This window comes from Vicugna pacos, chromosome 2 (assembly GCF_048564905.1).
Source record: "Vicugna pacos chromosome 2, VicPac4, whole genome shotgun sequence".
Lineage (NCBI taxonomy): Eukaryota > Metazoa > Chordata > Mammalia > Artiodactyla > Camelidae > Vicugna > Vicugna pacos.
In genome coordinates, this window is record NC_132988.1 from 3,531,782 (window position 1) to 3,550,885 (window position 19,104).

General features: G+C 43.0%; 1 protein-coding gene across 7 annotated transcripts in view; it reads right to left on the minus strand.

Moving 5' to 3' along the window:
• PDGFC (platelet derived growth factor C) overlaps positions 1 to 19,104 on the minus strand; it is a 188,496-nt gene that overhangs the window by 62,497 nt on the left and 106,895 nt on the right. For all 7 annotated transcript variants that reach the window (XM_072974769.1, XM_072974761.1, XM_072974779.1 and 4 more), the window contains one exon: positions 18,308 to 18,503. In XM_072974769.1, coding sequence (XP_072830870.1) covers positions 18,308 to 18,503 — 196 coding nt within the window. The remainder of the gene's footprint in view (positions 1 to 18,307; positions 18,504 to 19,104) is intronic.

The following is a 19,104-nucleotide window of genomic DNA, read 5'->3' on the forward strand; positions in this document are numbered from 1 at the left end:
TGTGGGCTACTCGGCTTTAGTCATCCGCGGACCTCAACCCAGGCGAGACAGCGCTGCTCACCAGATGGCGAACATGATCACATCTTTCAGAGCAGCAACTCGACAATAATAATCCTGTCATAGGTCAAGAACACACTTTATATCACTAAGTTATGACTAATGGGTTCCAAGCACATTGGGCAGGACGTTGCACTGGGTTCACTTAGAACTTGCCTAGTGGCAGCTTTTAAAATACGGAGCGTGGACTCCTCTAAAACAATGGGTCCCATGCCCAGTACTTTAACAGTTGACTGAGGCCACCCCCATACTGCCAGTAGCATTTTCTCCCCCACTTCACTCGGCACAATGCCATGTATCCTCCAGATTTCAGCTGAATAGGATCTTCTGAGAGACGCCGTCTGGGAGTCCCACAGGCAGAAGGATCACAACCTTTTCCAGCATGTCCGCACCACATTCATTACAATTTTCAATTATATTTTTTGCATGCCTGTTCCTTTACTATTCAGTGCCTCCTGGAGCCTGGGACTCCATCTAGTAATTGTTTTATTCCCATTATTTACCATGGCATTTAGTTCATGCATAGTAAGGACTAAATACTGCTGAGTGATGGATGGGCGGATGGGTGGATGGATGGATGAGTGGCTGGGTGGCTGGGTGGCTGGGTGGATGAGTGGGTGAATGGGTGGATGGATGGATGAGTGGCTGGGTGGCTGGGTGGCTGGGTGGATGGGTAGATGGGTGGATGAGTGGGTGAATGGGTGGATGGATGGGTGGATGGATGGATGAGTGGCTGGGTGGATGGGTGGATGGGTAGATGGGTGGATGAGTGGGTGAATGGGTGGATGAGTGGGTGAATGGGTGGATGGATGGGTGGGTAGGATGGGTGGATGGATGGGTGGGTAGGATGGGTGGATGGATGGGTGGGTGGGTGAGTGGATGGATGGATGGATGGATGGATGGGTGGATTGATGGATGAGTGGCTGGGTGGACGGGTGGATGGGTAGATGGGTGGATGGGTGGATGGATGGGTGGGTAGGATGGGTGGGTGGATGGATGAATGGATGGATGGATGGGTGGATGGATGAGTGGGTGAGTGAGTGAGTTTACACATACATATATGCTAACTTACATATTTCTATACAAATGTATGCAGGCAGAGTAGGTAACCAAATAGTCATGATTCCATGTATGGTCTTGAAATAACCCTATATAACTAATATTTATACTCTTGAATATTTTTTTTCCTTCTTTATCTCATTCTGGCTATTCACATTACATACAAGCATGACTGAGTTTGTCAAAAATAACTGCAAGTGGCTTTTAAAAAATGAGGACACTGGACTTTATTCAGAATAATAAATTAGACACAATTTTTTAGAAAATCATTATGATGTTAATCATCCTTCATTTTCTCACACACTAATCATTACCATGGTGGGCACTCTGATTTGCACACTAGCACACTAGCACACTAACCTGATACTGGTTATGCAACTTGCTGTGTTTGAATTCTGTGGTCGGGGAATCTCACTGTTTGGTTTTGAAATCTGTCTCTGTCTCCAAGTTGGGAGACATACATCTCAACCTCAGGAGTGGTCGCTGAACTGAAGAAAGGAGTGCACAGCAGTATTTACATATTCTCCAGTAAACCTCCGGCCTTGTTTTTATTATCAATCATTCTCTTTGATTAAACATTTTTACTTCTTCCAAGGAAGTAGCAAGCAGAACTGTAGTGAAGGCTTTCTAGCTCTCCCCACCTGCTTTGTTAAACAGGAGATTAATGAGTCATGAAGTGGTCTCCGACTAACCCTTCCTTATCACACGCAGCCTGGCCCGGAAGTTGTGAGTGCAAATACTGTTGTTCATTTCCAAAGATTTCAGTCTATTTCCTCGCGTCATCCTGAAATCCCATGACTTCAGGCCCTCCCTAACACAACCCAGAGGATTCCAACAGCCAGCCCGACTCTGGATCTTCCTCCTCCTCCAATTTCTCTACACGTTGGGAGGTTTGGTTCCCTTACACACCAGCCTTCTTTCATCAGCCACTCTCTGAGGACACCTTGGCCCACACACCACATACACCACAGACAGAACCACCAACGGTTATTTATCTGCCTCTCTGTGGGATCAGAACCTTGGACAATTACATCTTTCATTTAAATTTAACGTATTTCATTCTGGCTTACAGGTTGGTATTTAGGGAGTTGCGTTCTCATACCCCTGTCATCCAGAAGCTGGTCACTGTTCAGTGTCTAATTCACACCAGATTTTGGATCACCTCAGCTAAAGGCCACCTTCCAGTGATGAGTTCATGAAGTTAAATATCAACTTTTGACATCTCCTGGACTTGTGACCCTCCACCAGGCTATTCATTTCTGTTCAGACTTCTCTACACTTTGTAAATCTAGTCTTTGTAATTCAGTGATTAATTTCATATTATCTTGTCTCTCTCAAACACCGCTGTGTCTGGCTCCTGTGGATATTCCCCAAAGCCCGTGCTCTGTCCCTGAGGCCTCCTCACACTTAGTGGCCCTCACTTAGCTCACACTTAATCTCCGTCCAGGGATGGGAAACTCACATTGTCCAACGCAGCACGGTCAACCAGAGCCTAAGTAAGTAAACTTGAACTTTGCACTGACCATAAAGATTTGATGGCCATAAATTCCTATTATTAGCAAATGGTTTGGGGAGGAATGACGTGTGGTAAGCCAGTGACCACTTAATCATCAAAATCATCAGAGAGGAAGTAAATTGGTCATGCAATCATGGCTGTATTAATGATTTACTCTACAAGGTGTTGTTTTTATTCGGTTTTGTGATGAATGGAAAAGACAGATAATGATGTTTCTCTTGCTGAGCAAATAACGTAACAGCCGGTAGAGACAGGGGTAATTCTACTCTTATATCATGCTTCACCTTCGAGCCAAGGTAGGAAGACAGTCTCTACCATTTACCAGCTCTGTCTGTTTGGACAATTTTCATGTCCTCTTTCAGCCTGTGTCCTCGTTTGTAAATTAGGACTAATCTCTACCAAGAAGAGTGGCTGAAAGAGCTCATGTGATTAACTAACCCAGGTCAGGGCTTCCCAAACAGGTGCTCTGTAGGTGGTAGCACTGGTTACATGGCCACTACCTGCCAGGGTTCTCTGTCCCAGCCCTGGTGACAGGGACATTGGGAAAGGAGTGTCCCCTGCAGACGGCCCGTGGCATCCAGATCATCTTCTTCCCACCCTCTCTTCCTTCTCTCTTCCCTTCTCTTCTTTCTTTGTAGGCTGCATGGAAAACTCCAAATGGGGTTTCAAACCTTCCTCTTAGCTCCTAAGAAATTCCCCCTTTTTAAGTTCTTGAGAGAAATAAATAAACCTCGGAATTTTGCTGAGCCTAAAGGAGGAGTGGCACCACATGGGGAGTGAGGTACCACTCTTAGAGTCACGCTTTTGGAAGCCCTTAGTCTACATAAGTGATGGATAAACTATGATTAGAGAGTTGGGGCCACAATTCCCTAGGACAACATGCTGTGTGGGTGTCACTACCACCGAGCTTAACCCCGATGCCTCAGCACAGACAGCGCCTGCCACAATCCCATGAAACACTTTGGCAATAAGTTAGGACTGGTTCTGTTCACACAAATATTTTGATATCATGAAGTGGCTTGCTTATTCAAATGGACGGGCTGAGACGGGGTGCCGCAGACAGAAAGGTCAAGAAGTGGATGACGGTTTTGAAGTCAAAGCATGGGGTTTCTGCTGAGAAAGGAGGAGGGGTTAAGCCAACGGCCATCTGGGGAGCAACCTGTGGCTCTAGGCGGCCGGGGAGCACTGGGTCCTTGAGCTTCGAAAATTTACTCAAACATTCTTCCACGTGCTTGAAGGAGCTCTGAGGAGTAACTCGGGGGTTGGCTCTTTGAGCAATGAAGCTTCAAAGTGTCCTGTGTGTGATGGGTAGGTCCTTCACTAGGACCTCTCAGCAGCACGTTCAACCAGAGCTCTTGGTTCCGGCACATTTAGGGGTCTGTCCTGGGCTTGAATCACAAAGCTTGAAAATGACAAAAGAAAGAACTAAGCACCTGATAGATTCCTAAGTAGGGAAATTTCTGTCCCATTAAAATTAATTTAAAGGAAGGTGATTTTTTTTTTAATTGAAGTACAGTCAGTTACAATGTGTCAATTTCTGGTGTATGGCATCATGACCCAGTCATACATATACATACATATATTCTTTCATATTCTTTTCCATTAAAGGTTATTACAAGATATTGAATAGAGGAAGGCAATTCTTAAAGTTCAGAAACGGAGAGGAAGGAGGCCAAGCGATGTGCAAGGTGTGGAAGCTGAGAGAGGAAAGGATTGTGCAGTATGGCATTTCCAGAAAATGTGTTTACTGACAGCACTGTGAACTGACTCTACTCCAGTTAAAAAAATCTTAAAAAGAGAAGTGATGCACAATAAGAGTATAATAATGATAAATGTTACGGTCCCAGAAACCAGGTTTATGCTCATTCAAGAAAAAAAAAATTCCAGAAAAGATTATCTGATGAAACTTTCCCCATTCTGCACACACACAACTACTTTATAGTAGTGGTTTTTGCCACAGGAACAAAAGAGTTATGATATTACCTTGTACGTTAACATTTTCAAAGAACTTTTATAAAGCACTACCTGTTTGGATAAAGGCAAAACAAATGTTACTGTGACCCTATGTGTGTGGGCATACCGAGGAAACTGATCTTTCTATGTTGGAAGTGACTTGAATCTTCATCTGGAATCCAGCCCCCTTATTTTATTTAATTTAAAGAATACAATGATAAAACAGGTTAAGTAACTGAACCCAGGCCACAAAGCCAACTACAAATGACACAAATGTGTCTGAACGGTGGCTGGCAATCCAAGCCAGTGTTCTTCCTAGTGAATTAAATTCTCTCACGTGCAGGAGTTGCCAATTCATCCTATTAAAAAACCTAAGCCATCTGTGTGGGACCTGGAGCAAAGTACAAATGGAATTTCTTCATTTTCCAAGCTAGTAGTCTCAATACTGTGTGCGCTGAAAAATGCACCCAGAATTTCACCTTGCTGCATGAGGAAGAATCCATTCTCATCATGGTGTCCCCTGGGGTTTTAATAACAGAATAGGAACACACAGCTCTGTGTGCCAGTAACCTGAATGTTCCTATAGACAGAAATGAAAGACGGTATACGTTACTCTGGGCAAGGACATATATCCTGATCTATATAAAAAGAAGTGTTTCCCTACATTACTAACCATTCTTGGGCTCTGAATTGGAGGTCACGGAGGCAAAGTTCACTCCCTGGGGATCAGACTTCTGCCCTCCTTCCACACCGCCCACCTTTGGGTCGGTATCTTGGAACACACAGAGGTCCTGCCAACTGTTGTCAAGCCAGGCGGTGGCTTACACAGGCACCCATCATCACCTTCATTCAGTTTCACCCCATCTGTAGGCAAGTAGTGAGCACCATAAGCCCTCGCGTTAGAACATTGTCCTTAATAAGGTGAGGTTCCCCTGACTTGATTTAATGAGATGTTAAAGGTCTTTTCCATAGCATTTAATCATTAAGTATTTTCATCCAATAAAAGAAATTTCTCTCTGATTTCTGAGATCCTCTTTTTACACACAGAAAATCCCCTTATTTCTGTTCTGTTAGTTTCAGTGAATGGTCATGTTTGCTTCTTGCCTTCACAGAATCAGCCCTCTGGGGCACACAGGGGCCCTGCCTTACCTGCACTGAACGTGGACAAGAGGACAATACTCATGCCATCCCTGCTGCCAAAAACGGAGCTGTAGGGACGACCAACAAGGCCAAGGAAGCCAGGAAGGTGGCCCTTAACTCCCATCCTCACCTTCACACACAAATCAGGCGCGATGACATTGCTCAAGTTAACTTGGAAGGGTCTTGTTAAACACTCCGACTTAACCTCTGTCAATGACACAGCAAAATAATCATCAGTCTTCTGATTCGTTCGTCAAAAACATTAGATGGGAACTCAAATCATAATTAGAAACAACTCCATCCATCAGTTAGGAGTAAACCCTAAGTCAGCATCTCCCTGTCCTGCAAAAGCCAGAGGAGGTGGCTACTTAAAGACGGACTTCTTCAGAAGTCAGACTATTCCCTAAAGAGAGCTGGCATCTGAACCCCGCCCAGCTCTCAGAGTCACGGCCAGCTGACTTGAAGAAAGCCTGCGGTTTGAAAGCTGTATAGCAAAATGGTATTAATAGTTTAACACTGGAGATATAAATTTTTCTTTCCTTTATTTTCTTTAGGTAGGCTCAGAGTGACTTTTAATATGCTAATCAATGTTGATCAAACACAAGTCAGACAAGTGCAAACATATTTTAAACCAAAATTAACAGGAAAGCAAACAATAGAGAAATTCTTTTGGGTTTTTTTTTTTTTTTTTGCTTTTGCTTTGTTTCACAACATCTGTTAGCCAGTATTGTTAGTCAAATGGCTAATCACAGATAAAATATATTTAGTGGAAAGCTTGGAATAGTCAGAAGTCATTCTGGCATTTGGAACAGCCATGCTCTTATCACCAAGATGAGTTTACGTCCAGAAACACTGAAGAGAAACCGGGCAACGCATTTCAAAACAGACCAACAGTACAATCAAGTTCAACACCTGGGTGGAGGGAGGAAACGTTTTTTTAAAAAGAGTCAGGGAAGGGCAAAATCAGGAAAAATTACAAAACCAGTAATAATTGTGCTATATTAATACAGCACTCCAAAAAGGGGAAAAGGTACGTTTCTCCAATGCACTGTCTTCAAAGTTCGAACAACAACGAAAAGCAAATAGCTGGTTTTTGCCTTTTTCAACTGCATAAAACACTAAGTTTAGGAGCGAGAGGCCAGTGCAGAATTATAACAGTGTATTTAAGGTTCATACACGTAGAGGTCCTTTGTTACTCTGGTGCTGTATACTGATCTTGGGTGGTTTTTCTTTGGGGGTAAAAAGATACAGAAAGATAACCAGCTAGCTAGCCAGTGATATGGGCGTCTCTTTGGTCCCAGAAGTTGCCCATGTGTATCACTGTGCCAGTGGGAAAGTCAAACCGGAGATCCCACCATCACCCCAGAGGAAGACACAGTAGCAACTCCAAGTACAGACCTGGCACTGGGTGGTACCCAAATACTCCCCAAATCCTCGCAGACTGCAAAACCCATCAAACTCCTGCTGCATCACTGCGGGAGAGTAGTACCTGGGCAATAAACAGGATAGGCAGGGATGGAAAGTAAAACAAGAGGGTGGTATTGGGAGCAGGGGAGGGCGGACAGGCCCCGGGACAAAGGTAGACGATCTGAAACAGACAGCACTGGGCGAGCCAGACATGTGTGCTGGGAGCTACACGACTCATTCTTTCTCGGCTGGAATGTTGATTTTGAACATTTCAAAACATAAAACCAAAACATCTCATTAAGCCAAGGGCAGAGTCCCTTGATCTCAGACTTGGTCAGATCCCCACCCTTCATTTTGAGCCCTCTCGGGAATGCCTTTTTTTTTTTTTAAGTTACACAAGTAATTGCTACAGAGGTCAAAGGATAACAAAACTATAAATTATGACATTGAGCTAACTGTACTCAAAAGAGGTGCTGGAAAGGGCAACGTCTTCACTCTAAAGAGAACTGGATTCTGTGGCCACAAGTGCCGGCAAGAAAAACAATAGGTGTACATGTCAAAGCTGCACTTAACTCCTTCTGGGTCTCAACAGCAATCGTGGGGATGGTGATTTTTGCACCACCCACACTTCTTCCTCCTTTTGATGGGAAAAGAAAGTTTGGCTTTCAGGAACCATTTTTCCACCAGTACAGTCCATCACTTCAGGATGGGCAGGTGACCCAAATCTCGCCAGGCACCGTAACACCTGCTCGTAGCTCCCCCTGTGGTAACTGGTCCAGGGTGGCTACCTGGCTCAAACCAGGCCAAGCAAAACCCTTTCGAGAACTGTGGCAGGAAAAGTTCTGGCTCTTTCAAAGACCGCAAGTGCTAAAATCTGGGCACTTCTCTGGTTTTCTCTGCCATTTTACGAAGACGGACTGATGCAGGAGAAAGTCAACCCTGGGGGAAGCAGGTCTACGGATGCAGAAAAAGAGACAGAGTGGGTGACACCATTCAAAACCTGGATGAAGCCCATTCCTGAAACGTTCAGTAACAGATCCAAACGTTTCCTTTTTAAGTCGGCTACTGGCTAATTTTTTGTGATTATTTGAAACTCAAAGAATCCTCGAGTGACTCTTGTACGAATCCCACTTTCAACTCACGCTGTTCCCTAGCAGGGGGATGTATTCTGCTCCGGCACACGTGCAGCAGTGCTGTAGCAGCAGGGCTCCCGGAAGCTACCCAGCAGCGGCTTGTACCCTCGGCTCCACTCTGAGCCTGTGGGAACCTGACCCAACCCTTGGAGGAATGAGGAAGGCGTCTCTTCCCTGCAACATAGCAGCCACTTAACACACTAAGTTATTCCTTGGTCTGTCTTTAATATAAACATTTAGGTTGTCAGCAGTGTTGAAATTGGTTATTTTGTTCCTCCCAAAACTTGTGCCCTGGGACCAAGAGGATGGCGTTTTGAAGTACAAAGCATCCATCCCAATGGAGAGTTCAGGCGCACACAGTCCCTGAGCCCCCACTTCCGCTCTCCCCACCCCGACACGGAGTTTAACACAGAAGCAGGTGACGGTGAGAAAGGAGGGTGCGTGCTGTCCTTAGATGAAGAGGAGAACAATCAGGCCAAGGTGGAGGGGGGGCTGAGCAACTATCGACCTGTAAAGTTTTGTGTTTGAGAAATAAAATTCTTTTCATCTCTTCTAAGTGCCCTTAAACTCTTCTCCCATCTGTTTTGCGTGGCTTCTGTCAGTTTTTTCATCTAAAATAATAGAGACCAGAACATGCTCTGTCTGCCACTAAACCCTTAGCTTCGGAGAGCAAACGAAGGCAATCCAAACCCATCAGCCCAGCATCCCAAGGGCTCCGGAACCAGCCCCGCCCCCAGCTACACCCCACAGCACCGCCTGCTCCCGGGAACCAGCCTCGCTCTGTCTGGAGGGCTCAGTCCTCCAAAACCCACACATTATTTTATTTTAACTGAATTTTCTCCCCTTCTTCCTTAAAAGGGCAGTGATCTGTTTAGGTAGCCCACCTGCACTTGCTTCTGCTCAGACAGGCCCTTTCAGAAAGTCTTGGGAATGAATAATCAGGACTCCAAGCCAACCTGGTCCTCTTACCCCTGGCCATGGGTCCGGAAGGCACACCGGAGAATACCAGGCAAAACTCATCCGGTCTTACGCCAGGGTTCCCACAGCGCACGTTCCAAAGGCACGGACGCTTTTGTCCCACCTGAGCTTTTCTTCCATCTGAACAGGACTGGGATTCTCAGTCAGAGGTGCTCATCCCTGCCTCGCTGCGCACTCCGAGCCCCGGTTCTGGAGATCACGGAGGCCTGGGGCTTCCCGGGAGGCCTTTGGACCTCTCAGGGCTTAAGGGTAAGGTCCTTTATGCCCAATCATGACTAGCGCTGCCTTTTCCCTCCTTTCATCAGTACAAGGGGCTCATGCAAACATCTGGCTTGAAAAATTAACTCTTTTATGACGCACGGACGGGTCTCTAAGGGTCATTATCGGCTAAATAACACTGTCTCCCTTTATTTCAGTTGCATGGCAGCGGAACTAAGAAATATTTTCTATTCCTTTTCATAAAATAATTGTTTCCTTCAAAATGTTAGCAGCTATAGCTTGCACTGTCCTTGACAAGCTGATATAAGAAATCTACGCTCTACTCGAACGTTCTGTCTACTGGAGGGAAACAGAGAGAGTGAGTGTTTGGGTCTTTGAGGTCTGTCTGGTGGGTTAATGTCTGCACCTACTTTCTCCATAATAATGAACAGCAGTTATTTGGAGACTGTTGCTGGTAAGATACACAGTTAAGTCTCAATTAGAGAATGGTCAACAGAGCAATCTAGATGCCGCCAGTTACGGTCATGACCGGGCTCTGTGTTTACAAACATCTTCGGGGGCTGGTGGCCTTGATCTTAATTGCCTACTTACTCGTCTGCCTCTTTCCCCAGACTGTGAGCTACCTGAGGGCGCAGCCCCCTCCGACCTCACACAGTGATCAGAACACGCGCCTTGAATTCAAGAGTAAGTACATGAGCAAACAATGACGCCACATGGATTCCACTGCAAACAGCAGGAAGCGAGGAAAGTGTCTAAGAGCCGTCTTTAATTTTACAGAAAAACAAACAATTTTGATCATCTCAAATTCTAAATATTAAGAAAAGTGTTTATTTCATTTAGCGTATTTAACATTTCTATCATAAAATTCTTTCCCCATTGGACTGGTGAGAGTTTCCTCCAAAAGAAAGTCAGCTGTTTTTGGTGAAACAGGCACTATGTTAAATTGGACTGATTGATTTTAAATGCTGTTCCTACGGTCTTTCTCTTTGTAAAATACACTGTATGATAAGTATAAGTTATTTAGGTCAGAAGGAAAACAAACAAAAATATTTTTTAAAAAGTTTTCCACTAAAAATAAGACCTTTTAAAGACACCATATGTCACTCATATAAGAACCACTCAGGCACAGACAATATTAAAAAACAAGACCTACTTCGGTATTTTTTACACCAAAGTGCACTCGCATGCACACACACACACCCCCGTCCCTCTGCTCCAGCCCCACACCGACACCTCCACCATGCTGCCTGCACACTTTCCCAGGCTGTTAAAGCAATGGAACCTAATTTGCCTCTGACATGCTTTGCTCTTTGTAATAATATCCACCTTCAGTAGCAGAAAGACACAACTCTCTTTCTTTATAAAATATGATTTGAGAAGCCTCTAGGGCCATGGGGAAAATGTCAAACATCTCACTGGAGTCTGTCCTTTTACAGACACAGCTGAAACACTGATTCACATTTTCCAGACTCTCCTATGTTTCAGGCTTGAAAAAAATACTGAAAATGAGGCAGTTTACATTCATAAGATGCATTTCAGCAACAGCACATCTGTATTTTATTTCTCTAGCACTGTCATGGAGAAAAGTTGATTTTGCCATTTTTTAAAAGATCAACTTTAAATTTAAACTTGAGAGTGCTGAATCCTGTTAAGAGAAACTTTACTTTGCTTGAAACAGTCTTGCTTCCAGCCACACGGTAGACAAAGGCAGTGAAACTCCTCTTGGCATAGCACAATAAAAATTGCTGAACAAATGATTCAAAGAAAACCACTGTCTTTAATGCAATACTGAACTGTCAGGGCAATAAGAGAGTTCTCAGGAGGACAAACAGGCACAAGACACCAAGATTATAGTGAGACAAATATGCTCTGGATCCTGTGGGTCTCCGCCGAGCCTCAGTGTGCAGGAGCAGGGATTCACGGGCCACGGGTGGTACACAGGGGCCTGGGGCGGGGTCCTAGCTCCATTCCTCCTTCCCACCCTGAATGTACCACCCAATGGGAGGCTGCGGGGGTGTCTCAGCAGTAATCTGACCTAACTTCTCAACACTTAAGACAGTGGAATGGCATCTTCACGTTATGAAGAAAAACAACAACGCACAGCCAAAAATTCCTGTCCAGCCTGACCAACTTCCAAGAATGAGGGTGAACGGAAAATTCCATGTCCAGTCTGATCAAATTCCAAGAATGAGAGTGAACCTAAAATTCCATGTCCAGACTGATCAACTTCCAAGAATGAGGGTGAACCTAAAATTCCATGTCTAGACTGATCAACTTCCAAGAATGAGGGTGAACCTAAAATTCCACGTCCAGTCTCATCAACTTCCAAGAATGAGGGTGAACCTAAAATTCCATGTCCCATCTGACCAACTTCCAAGAATAAAAGTGAACCCCAAATTCCATATTGAGTCTGACCAACTTCTAAGAATGAAGTTGAAACACAGAACTTTTCAAATAAATAAGAATTGAGTATTTACTTCCAACAGGCTTTCACTTGAAGTTGAAAACTGTACTTAAAGAAATAAAATAATCCCACCCCTACAATTCCAAAACGCAAGAAGAAATCATTTGCACCAAAAGCAGACAGAGGTACAGCTACAGAAACAATGATTACACGAAACAATAACAACACGTGCTTAACTTGGGACGTCAAAACATACAAAGCATTTGAAACCCAACTTCAAATCCTCAAGAAAGTCTGGTCCTGCTCCCGACCCCAGACTCCCCAAGGCTGTCCGGTGGTCTCCCTGGCACTGTGGTGAGCAGTAAACTCTGCCCTGTCTTGTCAGCAGGGCGTGTGAGCTGGGCCAGGGCTCTTCCCACAGCAGTCCAACGTCCTCAGGTGATTTTGTATCTGGGCAGGTGGGTAGATAAGAACTCGCCCTAGATACTAAGTTCAACGTGGATTTCCAAGGTAGCCACTTAAAAGCAGAAATAGGTGTACACTTTCTAAATTAGCAGAACAGAAAATGGGGTAAGAAGAGAAACTAAACCAATGCAAGAAAAGAAACAGAGAATCAGAAAAATGAGCAGAAACGGAATGGGCAAAATAAATACCAGCCTTCAACCTAAAATATGCATACTGATTTCTACTGAGTGGAATACTACTCAGCCATAAAAAATAATGAAATAATGCCATTTGCAGCAACATGGATGGACCTGGAGATTGTCATTCTAAGTGGAGTAATCCAGACAGAATGAAAAATACCATATGATAGTATCACTTATATGTGGGATCTTACAAAAAAATGACACAAATGAACTTATTTATAAAACAGAAACAGACTCACAGACATAGAAAACAAAATTATAGTTACCAGGGGAAAGGGGGTGGGAGGGATACATTGGGAGTTTGGAATTTGCAGATACTAACTACAATATATAAAATAGATGAACAACAACTTTATACTGTATAGCACAGAGAACTATATTCAATATCTTGTAGTAACTTATGGTGAAAAGGAATATGAGAACAAATATATGTATGTATATGTATGACTGAGATATGATGCTGTACACCAGAAATTGACACACTGTAAACTGACTAAACTCCAAAAAATAAAATAAAATAAAATATGCATACTAAGAATCAATGTTCTAGAGCAAGTTCCTAAGTGAAACTATAAAGTTTTTTTAGTTGCATTTTTAATGTTTCTTATGTTCTTCTCACAAGAGACAACCAAAACACACAGACACACAGTAACATGCATGTACGTACACACACACACACACACACACACACACGAAGGACACAGGAAGGTTGAAAGTAACGGGGGAAAGATTTCCAGGCAAATAACAACCACAATCACCTGTTGCAGCTACACGAACATCAGGCACAATACACTCTGAAGTAAAAACAAAACATTAACAATGAGTAAACCAGCTCAGACCTCTGAGCTCGCACACACCAACCGGCACGATTTAAAAACATAAAAACCCAAACTGACAGCCCTATAGGCAAAGTTGATAAATACACTCATCCTCTGTTAGGAAGCTTTAGCACGTCTTTCTCAGTAATCGGTGTATCGGGAAGAAAACAAAATCAGGAAAGATATGGATGCTGCCATCAGCACAAGTGCAAAAAGTGAGGTACCCGCACATCAGGCGGCGGTGCCGCCCACAGTGGAAGGGCGGCGCATTCGGAAAATTAAAAAAATGGAAGCAAATGAAGCCAAGTCTTAACTTTCAGATAATCACAAAGGGCCGTATTCTCTATTGAAAATACAATTAATTTAGGAATCTATAGTAAAAATGCATTTTAAAAACCTTATAAATTTAACATAGAAAACCAAACAATATGCTCCTATATATGATCTATGATTTAAAAGAAGAAAACTGGATATTATTAAAATCCTCAAGTGACAAAATTAAAATACTACATTATTAAAACTGGCAGGACGCATCTAACACAGGATAGAAAAAGCAAATTCGTGTCACCGAGAATGCAGTAAGCAACACTCTGGGCAGTCAGTCAGGAGCACCCATCCCCTCGAGAACATTCCGGCCAGAATCTTTCAGCAAAGCTTAATTACGAAGACAGACTCGGGCAAGCTGAAATTGAGAGACGTTCTGCAGGACCAACAGGCTGGACTGGTGAAAGAAAACAGCAGTGTTGTGAGAGCCAAGAAAAGAGTTACAATAACTGAACGCAGTCAATGGTCAATTACTGAATCAAAACATAATAGGAGAAAAAGAAAATAATGAAGTGGTAACATTTTGGGATCATGGGAAACACTGGAAAATCCACTATGTATCTGGTGATAGTTCCATACTAATGTTACATTTCCTGCACGTGACACTGTTGTAGACAATTGGTTGGAAATCTCCTAGTTCATGAAGTAAAGTCTCATCATGTCTGTAACTTACTTTTGAAAGCAAAATGAAAAGAATAAAACATGTTTCTCAAAGGGGGAAAAATGCCTCGTAGGTAAAGAACAAATAATACATGAAAATCATATACTTCAAATAGTAAGAAAATCTGCATCAATCTTCTTAGTCAATCTCGGTATGTAAACAGCAAATCTTTAACTTCCAGGGGCCAAAGGTGAAACAATTTCAGCAACAAACTGAACAACAACAGCACTGGATTATAACACGCTGAATATAATGAATATCCCTGAGTCTATACTGATATAAATGATGGAAGAAATAAAGGAAGGAAAGGAGGAAGGATGGACAGTGTGGGGGAGGGAGGGAAGGAGAAGGCACAGTTTTCTTTACTGAAGAATTCCAAATGGTAGATTGTATATATCCCCCCCTCCGGAAGGTGGAACTTAGCCACTACCTCCTTGAACGCGGGCTGGACTTGGTTACCTGGCTCCAAACAGCTCATGAAGGGACTGCAACTCCTCCCCAGACGAGAAGCCCGCCCTGCCCAAGGGATTACAGTCAACATCATCAGGGTCGGCGGGGTTCACAGCAGGCACCCTCCACTTCACTATGAACAGAAGGGTGTCGCACTGATCTGGAATCCCTCCTGCAAACCCATCATCCCCGGGGAATCATGAGAAATCCTCTGAAGACCCTAAACTGAGGAATATTCTGTGAAATACCTGACTAATACTCTTCAAGAGTGTCAAGCTCATGAAATACAAGGGAAGAGAAATTGCCACGGACTGGAAGAGACTGAAAGGCGAGAGGCTAAATGCAGTGCTCACGCTGGAGAGGCTCCTGAAACAGAAAAAGGACAGGGAAGGGAAAGATGCTGACACCTGCAGAAAGTGTGTAGGTTAGTTAACAGTACTGTGTGAACACTAACCCCGTGGTTGTGCAAAGGTGTCCTGGTTCCAGAAGATGTGACCACGGAGGGACATGGCATCATGGAACCTCTTTGTGCCACCTTCGCCACATTCTGTAAATCTAAAGTTACTCCAAATTTAAAGTGTTTGATTTTTAAAAGAAGCAAACTCTAAAACCAGGAAGAAGTTGGAGATACGTCCCAATGCAGTTGACAACTTAGTAAGAGATAGAAAAGAAAGAGTGAAAGAACTGAAAGCAAGAGAGAATCTTTTTCACAACCACATGATTTTTTTTTGCTAAATCCAAAATAACTGCCAGAACAATGATTAAAATAAAAGTTTAGCAAGTTCGCTAGATAGAAGAGCGATACTTAAGAATTGACTGCATTTCTATACATCAGCAATATATAATTAGAAATGTCACTTTCAAAAAGGGACTTTAGCAACAGTCTATTAAAAACCAAAGAAATAAATGCGAATAATGATGCACCACATGTTTATAAAAGATTTATAAATCCTTAGAAAGAATATTTTAAAACCATATGGACAATAAAGACCAGAATAAAAGGAGAAACAAAGTTCTCAAGGACAGGAGGTGTCATTACTATAACGATGTCAATTCTTTTCCAAATAATCTATAAAATAACCAGAGGGTCCATTAAAAACTGAGCAGAAGGCATGAGGAGGCATGTCACAGAGGAGGAAATCTGAGCAGCTGGAAACAAAGTGAAAAAATCCTCAGCCTTATTAGTCATAAGAAAAAATAGATAGAGTGTAACACTGAGGCACAATCTTACACTTAACCACACTACCCATAATTAGAGGAATGCCAGATCAAAAGGTTGGGGAGGACACAGGAAAACAAATTTTTGTATACTGTTGGTAGAAGTGTAAATTGGTCACTGCTAAAAATAATTTGACTCCACCTCGTAAAGTTGAAAAGTATTAATGTCTTAAGATAGCAGTACCATTCTTAGCTACAGACTCCGAGAACGTTTCCTTGCACTTTTGGAGAAAGAACTGGAAACAAGCCAAAGATTCATCAAAGTAGAAGACTCCAGAAAGACTGCCTGTTTATTCAACAAAACACTGTCCATCAGGGAAAACAGAAGATGGAAGCCATCCACATCGACGTGAACTGAAAAACATAGTACTGCTTAGTCCGCTTGCTTTGAGATGTGTACCAAGTCACAAAAGTGAACACACAGCATGGTCCCATCGGATCACGCAAAGCAAGCAAAAAGCAATTTACTTTTCATGGGATAGTACAGAGGGAAATCCGTACATGTGGTAAAATTATAGAGAAAATCAGGAGTCAGAGTCAAAAAAGGGAAGTCAGGACAATGATTGTGTTGCAGGACTGAGAAGCAGGTGCTCTCGGGCTGGCACAAGGAAAGGGACCTCAGAACTATTGGAAGAGCCACTTTTATGGGGTTGAGTCTCAGGCTGAGTGAAGCTGAGTCCCACGCGAGGTGAGGCATTCTGTACGACAGTTTATTTTTTTTTATCATCTGACGATTAATAAATGCATCACAGTCACCCACACACGCACCTCCAGTGCTGCCTCTCCTGCCACGTAAAGCACCAGGTGCGCAGGGGCCACGTGGCCCTCCTGGCCCGGACCTGTGGGGACGGGGCCAGAGAGCACTGGGCCTCTGGCGAGGGCTGTCCTCAGCCCCTCGTCTCTGACCCGGGAGCCTCAGGTCTGCGGTCGGCGTCCATGCAGCCGTGCTAGGCTCACCTGCTCCTCTGCGGGGAGGGCAAAATCTCAGACCCTTGGCAATTTTGACAGGATTATGTGACCCTCCGTATGACGAGAAGGCAAGAGCTGCAGTTTAACGTGGTGATAAACTATCTACAGCACTGTGGGGAAAACGGATTTTAAAATCAGTTTAGTTAGAAACCATGAATGAGACCTCACGCTGCTCACTTGGCTTCTCTGGCCCCTGTGTCCTCACCCATAAAATGAAGGGCTGGAAAACACCATCTCTAACGACAGCTAGGACAACGTCTAGTTTCCAAAGGCTAAGGTTACACATGTAAGGGAAAAAAAACCCTGAGATGCAGAGCCACAGAAAGAAGAAACTGAAACAGAATGTAACTCGCTATATAAATGGTCAAGATACAAATTATGGTGACAGCAAGTATAAAGTTTATTTCATCCGGACTAAAATATTTATCTGCAATATGCCGTAAGGCAAAAATTCTCTTTGAACTTGTATACCAAAGAGAAAATAAAGAACCCTGCAAAGAAGCTCAGGGAAGATATTTGCATGATACACAAATGACACTGAAGTCAAAGTCTCCCATGAGACCACCCAACCTTGACAAGCGTATGCACACAGGGTTTATGGAGCAGTATTTGTATGCTATGCGGCAGGTGGTCCTTTGCCCGGGTGAAATGCTCTAGGTGACTTTGGCTCGTGAGCACTTCTAGAATTACGGTGAATTTCCACCTGGCCAACTGGAATGTCAGCTGACATTCCTAAATCTACTTTCAGAACGTGTGTTTCTTCTTCGTCCTGTGTGTGTATGTATCTATATGTGTACCTGTGGGTACTCTAAGTATCCACGCATACTGCTTTTTCTTTCAATAATTTAGTATCTGTTTTATTGAATTGGCTGAGGAAGCTCAGACGTAAAATTGTGGGCACTAACGGTAACTCTGGCACACTGCATCCCTTTACGTGGCTTTTTAATTCTCTATTCCTTATTTTTTTTAATTAATTAATTTACTTATTTTGACTTTTTCTTTGGGGGGAGGTAATTAGGTTTATTTATTTACATGTATATTTTAATGGAGGTACTGGGGATTGAACCTCGTGCATGCTATGCTAAGCAGACACTCTACCACTGGGCTATACCCTCCCCCCTCTAGTCCTTATTTTAAATTGTTTTACTCAATATGTATTTTTGACCACAGATCACCTCAAATTATTTTCAGAAGTAGACAGAAACATACCATAAACAAGGCTGTAAATTTCTTGGCTCATCAGAAAAATATAACAACAAAAGATGGCACTGAAAATCACATCATCAAAGTGAAGCAACTGGAAAGACTGTAAGAGTTGTTACACTCTGCGGGCATTTCGAGTGTGATAACTTACTTGCATATGTCATCTTCTGGGTCTTCGAGCCCAAATCTTTCATCAAATGTGAGCTGTATCCACACATTTTCCTCTACTGCTACTAATCTCCACACCAAGACCATATTTCTTGGGTAAGTATGAGGGAACCTCGGACTGTGAATACTTCCATTAGTAGACACAGTAATAATTCGCTCATGCTGGGGATCTTGTACTCCTAAAAGTAAAAACACAGGCATGAACACACACTTAGACATTTTAAAAATTATGGGTTTCAAACGAACTTCTGAAAAAAGTTATCCAATACAAGCCCCAAGTTTCATATGAACCATAATTACCAGATGATCCCAACCTTTAAATGACCTTGAAAAAAGAAATGGGATCAAAATAATGGTCTCAATTCCTTGTTGTAAGGGAACTTTCAGCACTCTGTGAAGATAGTAAATTATAAGAAATGCTGCAGGACTTCTCAGTGACTTTAAAAAGCTCAAATGAATTTTAAATTTCTAAGAGGAGACTACAGTATAAAACAGCTTCCAAGTTTATTAGACACGGCAACCTTCTGCTCTGCAAAATGCTGAACTACGTTGTTAACAACATCATGTTAATGATCTCTCTCTTTTGATTAGATTGTTGGGGAGAGAAGAGGGGAAGGGCGAATTGGTATTGTTGAGAGAGAAGCGTTCATATATCCAGCCACTTGAGAGTTAATACTGAGACAAAACATGGAAAATGAGCAGCTTGTTATCCGCACAAAGAAAATCTAAGAAGAGAATTACGCTCTTTCAGGCCATGAAAATCCAATCCATTTAAGTATG